The sequence below is a fragment of the Antrostomus carolinensis genome, unplaced genomic scaffold, assembly GCF_000700745.2.
Source record: "Antrostomus carolinensis isolate BGI_N321 unplaced genomic scaffold, ASM70074v2 scaffold29010, whole genome shotgun sequence".
NCBI lineage: Eukaryota > Metazoa > Chordata > Aves > Caprimulgiformes > Caprimulgidae > Antrostomus > Antrostomus carolinensis.
Genome location: NW_010289596.1, coordinates 45,699 through 52,824, shown reverse-complemented (window position 1 = coordinate 52,824; position 7,126 = coordinate 45,699). Strand labels below are relative to the sequence as shown.

General features: G+C 43.4%; 1 protein-coding gene across 1 annotated transcript in view; it reads left to right on the top strand.

The window, feature by feature from the left end:
* ADAMTS9 (ADAM metallopeptidase with thrombospondin type 1 motif 9) overlaps positions 1–7,126 on the top strand; it is a gene marked incomplete at both ends in the record, with an annotated part of 64,549 nt that overhangs the window by 17,732 nt on the left and 39,691 nt on the right. The window contains 3 exons of the mRNA XM_029085745.1: positions 622–763; positions 980–1,087; positions 5,751–5,896. Of these exons, the coding sequence (XP_028941578.1) occupies positions 622–763; positions 980–1,087; positions 5,751–5,896 (396 nt within the window). The remainder of the gene's footprint in view (positions 1–621; positions 764–979; positions 1,088–5,750; positions 5,897–7,126) is intronic.

Genomic DNA, 7,126 nt, shown 5'->3' with positions numbered 1-7,126 from the left:
AGCCCCAGCCTCTCTATGGGGAAGAATAAGTCTTCCCCCATGGATATTGCTTTTAAGGAATGTGCGTTCTCCTTGAACCTGAAGAGTGAGTTTTCCAAGCCCTGTGGCCCAGATACAGAGCTGTGTTTTAGGAGGCAGATTGAATCTGCCTTTCTGCTCCACAGGTCAAGATAAAGTCCTGGCACTAGTCCATGGTGGGAACACTGTTCCAGGAGCCTGCGGGTCAGTTTGATGCACAGTGATCACCCATTTTGCCGTGATGCCTTCCCACATGTTGTGATGGGGAGCAGAACGAGACCCACAATGATGTCCTGGCAAATCCAAGAGCTTGGTCCCTTGGGTGGTTCTGCTAATCAATGATTTTCTTTCTAAATATATACCAGTGCTTGCTCAGCAACTAAATGCAGGTCATGCATGCTCAGAAATGCTTTTACAAGGGTAGCTGACAATCATTAGCACAGCATGGGGGTGGTGGTGCTTGAGTCTGCAGTAGCTGCTGTAGCGCTTGTTAAGTGTGGCAGATGTGGTGCACGGCTGCCCTAAGGCTGGCTCAGGTCAACACCAATGGGTTCTAGTCTCATCACCTCCTGTTTAACACCATTTTTCTGCTTTGTGTTTTAGCACTGGTTATGGGGAGTGTTTGCTTGATGAACCTTCATCAAGAACTTACACGTTGCCTCAACAGCTCCCGGGGCTGATTTATGACGTCAACAAACAATGTGAGTTAATTTTTGGACCTGGATCTCAAGTGTGCCCGTATATGGTAAGTGAAATTCCACACCTTGGTTTTCCTGGTGTTGCCAGAGCAAAATAAATCCTCTTGGGTCTGGATGAATGGGAGGCTCGTGAGCCATCAAATTATTGTCAAGCTAGTGAGTTAATGATAAATCCTAAGGGGATAATTTCATAAAGGATAATTTGTCTGGTAAGGCATGTGGTGTGTATTTATTTAATATTTTTATCTTTTCAATAACTTAAGCAGATGCAATGTCGACGACTTTGGTGTATTAACATCGATGGTGCGCACAAGGGATGTCGTACCCAGCACACGCCTTGGGCTGACGGGACAGAATGTGAGCCTGGAAAGGTCTGTAATACCTGGTGGTTCATGCCTCATAGCTGTGTTTCCTGGGGCTCAGGCTAAGTCAGTCAAAATCATCCTATCTCAGTGGCCAGTTGCATGAGGCATGGCTACTGACTGCAAGGGTGGAAGCCCAAAGCAGCTGTATGTGTGCCAAACCTGATGTACGTGGGTCAACTCTACCCCAGATAACGTGTTTAAAATTGATTGCTTGGCATACCATTGTTTAAAGCAGGTATTCCTTCTGGAGTGCTTATCTTCTTTAATTAATACCCTTGAGTGAACTCTTGAGCAAAACTTTTGCAAAGCTTCCCTAGGCTTTTATTAGAAATTTCCTATGTGATGTGAGCAATTAGTAATTTTGTGTAACATAAAGTTGCCAACTGGCTTCTCATCTTGATAACTTCAGAGTAAAATATAGAACTGGTTGACATTTTCTGTATGGAACAGATTTGGCAGCAATTCATAGAAACTTTCAGTTTCCATGTGCAATGTTAATTTCCAGCTAGCATTGTGGTTTCTAGAATAAGTATTCAGTTTTTAGTCATCCAGATCTGGAGAAAAATAGTTGAGAGGATTTTTTTTTTCTTCTATTGAGATACTGAAGCTTTTGAAGAAAAATGCTAACTAGTTTTCATCATTTGTGGCTGAACAAAAATATTCTCCATCTGTGTCTAGTGAAAGAAGTGTGATGTTACTCTACAAGGGTATAGCTTGAACATTTGCTTTTCTGGCTATTAACGATCAACAGTTAAAGTTTTCTTTAGAAAGAGTCAACATTTTAATTCATAGTCTTTCAAATGTATCTTAATAAAAATATCTGGATGCTATTTTAGATACAGTTTTCCATATAGGCTGTGGATCTCCTTGGTAATTAATCTTCTGTTGCATGTGTCTGAAAAGTCAAATGTTCAATGATGCTTGACTGATTTCCTTCAAGACAATGGGCATAATGTATCAATTTGCCTTCCTTTCTTAGGGAAAAGTGCCGTCAACATGTTTATTGTTGAGAATGTACATTAGAGATGTGGTTGGAAATCCTATTCCTGTGCTACTCCTTGTAGCTGGTGGTGCACAATATTTAATGTTTTTATGTAAAATCCCCCCCTTTTTTGAGACTCAGGATAAAACTTGGGCGTGTGTGGAGTCTCTGTGACTTGACACCTTGTGTCTTCAACTTCTCCATTGGTGAGCTTGGGGTCTGCTCATTGCTGGAAGCTCAGAAATAACTATTTTCCTGAAATTCCAAGAAACTACAAAAAACCTGCCGTTACCCCTTAGATATGACCAGAGTGATGCACAAACAACTGCAATGGAGCAGATTAGCACCTCCTTAGATTTAACCCGTGTCAGCCAAGAGGCAGTGTTCAGCTGCATGGCTCTTAGTAAAGACTGTGTAAGCAAAAACATTTCAGTCCACAAATTTAGACAATTTGACAAGTTTAGACAAATTAGACAAGTGTGACGTGAACTTCTCAGCTGAGAGCAGATGGGCTCTTAAGAAAAGCTAATGCAGTCCACTTGTGTTCAGGCATTTGCATGTATTCTCACAAAAAGGCTTTACAGAGTAATTCTTGTATCTGTGTGTTGGTCTAATTCAAGCTTAAAGTTTGGATCATTATAAACTCTCTCCTCCTCATTGTTTATTTGGGCTTGTAAAGTGCTGAGGTGCGAGTCTGGAGTGCTTTTCCTTGGAATAAATCACTATTTTGGTACTCTGCTGTGGCCAGGAGCCCCATCAGATTGCTGCTTGCTGACTAAAGCCTTGCCTCAAGTCTGGATGTTTAAAGCCCATGATATATGGATTGGCAGATGGAGAAAATACCATGCCATTTTTATGGAGATATCTTTGGAAATGAAGGAGCCTGAATAGCTAAGAAAAATGTAGTTAAACTACTGGGATGTAGATTTAACTAGGCTCTAAATTTATTCTTAAATCAAGGACACTAAAACAACAAGAGAGTATTAGTTTATGCATATTTTGCCTGTGAGGACACTGAATTTGATATCGTTAAATCAAGTAACGAGCCCAGCTCAGAGTTTGGCCTTTGCTGGGTGAGCACCAGTCGTGATGGTTTACAGTGTTTCACAGCACCAGTGCATTGTTGGGTGGGAATAAATCACTGAAAGAAAATAAAGAGGGTCATAAACTTGGGCCTCTATCTCTCGTGGTTTTCAGGGTTGTTTAAAGAATGGTAAAAGAAGAGTAGACGAATAGTAATCATTTCTGTCTCCTGCCGTATGGCAGCAGGTAGCGTCTCTGTTATGCATGCATGAAGCTTCACAGCACTTGTCTGCCCCCTGCTAATCTATTCAGCCAAAGTCAGCCGAAGGATGGGAGATGGATTTGGTGAATTATCTGGGACTCCACTGGCAAGACAAAGGAAAGGAAAGTCTGTTGTAGTGTCTCCTGTCCCTGCCATTGCTCTCCTGCTCAACTGTGTGTCTAAGTTATTTTGAGCTTCCTCCAGACAAAAACTCTTTTATTCTCTTCATTCTCTGATCTGTAAGCTCATAGGAAAGAGATCCCTGGCAGGCTTTTTAGTTTTTCTGTTGCAACTCAAGATAGAAATTATTTTTAAAATACAAAAGGCATGAAGGTTGCACAGCCAGACTATTCACAGTGTGGTTCCAAGACACACCATTGAGTTTCCATAAGATATTCTTGCTGTTTATTTAAAACAGCAGCTCTTTTTTTTTTCTTTTCCTCCCCCCTTTGATTTACCATCAACTCCAAACCCCCAATTTTTAATAAAATCAAGGGACGTGGGTGATTTCCTGGTTAATTCTCAACCATTGGATGGGAGACATATAGGTCATGTCATGGTCTGTTAGCTGTGTACATTCACTAGTTAGCTATTCAGTCGTCTTCTCTGGGTCAGTGGTGCCAAGCATGACTGTGGTTATATATTTAGCTGTGAGCATCAACATTGCTGTGAGAAGTCTTCCACTGGGACAGCACTGTTGGATTGGTGTCATGTATTTTTGTTCATTGATGATAGCTGTTGGACCTCTTTGTCCCTGTATGGGACTGGCATAGGGGTCCCCATCTTGCAGTTTATCAACCCTCTAAATGCCAGGAGGAGTTGTAAGGGTTTGTCCTGCAGCAAAGAAACAAGCATTTCAGCTTATTTTATTCCTGTCCTTTACTGTAGCAGATATTTTTCGGCCAGTTTCTATCTGGGGAATCAAATCTTCAGATGAAAGCAAATCAGGGGCACGTTGCAGCCTAGAGACCAAGCTCATCTCTGAGAAAACACCATGTTTAGGGCCCAAGCTATGAGTTATTCAGCTGTCCTGCAAACCATGCCCATAGGCAAACGCACTTGAGATCAGCTTTCTTCATCAACAAACCAGTGTGACAAGGTGGCCTTCATGGGCAGAAGGTGTTAAACGTGCTGCAGAGGCAGTGTCCTATGAGCTGGGGGCACAGCCCCTATGATAGCTTGATTTTGCTCTGCTTTCCTAAATAGCTTTCCCTAAGGTGGGTCATAAGGATGTCTAAAAAGGGGGCTGAGCTCATGATGTGTCTTGGTACAACCTTGTTCCACTATTAGTGAAAGGGCTGGAAAAACACAGCACATCAGTAAATGGAATCCTGTTGCCATAAAGATCATCAGGTGTTTCTCTGTCCGAACAGCATCTGATGCAGAGAAATACTGCAAGGGAATATTTTAATGATGCACTACATGTTTTCTTCTTTAAGTCTTTAACCTCTTATAATTTGTGAGCAATCAGCAATGTTTGGGCTTTCTATAATTGCAAAGATTTAGGCATCCACCAGCAAATGAGCATGTCTCTGGGTTTCAATCTGCTTTAGCAAGCACTGTTCAGAGAGAAGGAAGCTCTGCTCTCATGGGTCTTGGGGACACTTTTTCATCTACTCTAGTTGGGCCAGAAGGTGACTGTCTCCTAGATTTCATCTCTCTAGAAGCCTGTGTAGTGGGACTAGCACACATACCCCAAAGGGATGCAATTTATACCATAAAAAAGGAGGATGGGGGCTTGCCAAGATAATTTAAACCAGTTTTACAAACAAAAGAAAAACAAGAGTTATAGCTGGAAAACAAAAGTGTAGGCCAGGCCTTGGCAAGTCCCATGTTATGGCTGAGTCAAAAAAACCCCAAAAAAACCTTTGGATTGAAAAATTAATTTTTCTATGTTATTTACCTTTTGGTTTTGGAAGTTTCCTTTCCCTCTTCTGTTCTGGGGCTTTGTACAGCTGTGGGGAGGTTTGAGTTTTCCCTGTTGTTTTCCCTACTGTCTGTCTCCTCCCCTGACACGATGTGGTTCCTGCTGCTCTCCAGGAAATCAGATAAGCCGCTTTTTGAAAAGCCAGTGCCGTGAGCGTTGCCGTGCTGTTCAGCACCAGTAAACAGGGAATATTCAGTGGTTGCTGTTGTCCTCAGTCTTCCCATAAATCACTCCTGTGGACTCTGCAGCTTGCCTTCATGTCTTCATTTAAGGGTGTGGAGAGAAAAAAATATGGGGGTGATAGACAAAAAGTTAAAGAAGTTAAATTGTATTTGATTGCAAAATTTCTGCTGTATTTTGTGAGTGGTTGAGAAATAAGTAAACATGATTCTTGGCATCCAGGCTGGTCACTGGTGGTCGGCTTGTAATGCAAAAATAAAGCAAACCCACCTTTCCCATCTCTTTCCACATGCAGCACTGCCGGTTTGGGATGTGTGTGCCCAAGGAGCGAGAGACGCCGGTGATAGACGGAGCGTGGGGGACGTGGAGCCCTTTCGGGACCTGCTCAAGAACCTGTGGTGGTGGCATAAAGACGGCGATACGGGAGTGCAACAGGCCCGAGTAAGTGCACGGAGGGGAAGTGCCGGTGGGTGAAATGGGGAGAAGCAGCTGGGCTGCCCAAATGGGCTGAAATCCCCTTCGGACATTCCACAGCCCTTGTGTGACCCAGGGACTGGTGGCTTTGCCACTGGGACTGGTGGCTTTGCCTGGCATGGGTGAAGCAGTACAGGAACCCAGGAGGAGCAGGTCATGACTTTGCTTTGTGGGTAAAGTGCACTAAAAAGGGATCCCCTCAATGGAGAGAGAAGGGAGAAGCTGCAATATCTGCCTGGGTTTATTGCCTCCTGTTTTCCTGGGGAGGCATGGCTGGGCTCCCACTTCCAAAACTATTTCTCTTCCTGCAAAGCTCTGGATCAGAAAGGAAGGAGAAGAGGAGCCTTGTTTTTATCCATTTTTCAACATTTTACCCCAACTTTGGATGCTTCTGCAGCTATTCCTATAAGCCACATCCTTTACACTGTTTTCTACCATTTTACTCCTGCTTTGGCTGGTTTTGCATCTGATCCTTTGTACAGTTGCATGTCAGCTGGTGCAAACTAGCCAAACCTCAGCAGAAATCTGTGCCCCATTAAAAAGCGGCACTCAAAAATGTTTGCTGTCAGCCTGGAATGCAAAATCCCGCAGCTTTTGAAATGGTAGGCAATTTTGCTGTGGGCTTCAAGGAGGCAAATGTGTGGCCAGTGAATTATTAGTAATAGATTGAGCAACTGGTATGAAAACAGCCTGTTTACATAAATTGTGAACTGTGCTGACTTCTGTTTAACTGCCTCCTTTCAGCCCACGAGAGCAAGAAGGGGTGGGCAGGATGCTTTCCAGGCTCTCATTTGGAACCAAGACAGAGAGAGGAGGGGGTCTGCAGAGCTTGTGGGAGCAAGGGGTCTTGAAAAGATTGAGCAGGTTTGTTCTACTTTCTCATCATTGGTGTTGGACAGCTTATTGCCAAGGAAATTTCCATTAGTGATGCACCAGTGACAGTTCCGTCACTGCTGATGGGAGAAGGGGGAGCTTGTACCTGCAGCACTGGTGGTGAAGTGACAGGAGAGGCTGGCTCAGCACAGCTGGGCAAGTGTTGAAAGAGAAGAGAAGAGTTGAGGCTAAGGGAGTTGGACACCAGCACGTTAATTAAAATGATGCTGAGAAACACACTAAGCACAAAGGAATTTTGGTCTTATGTGCTGAGTCAGCACATGCCATATGGTCTTCCAGTAGCCATGGAGATGCAAAAATAAA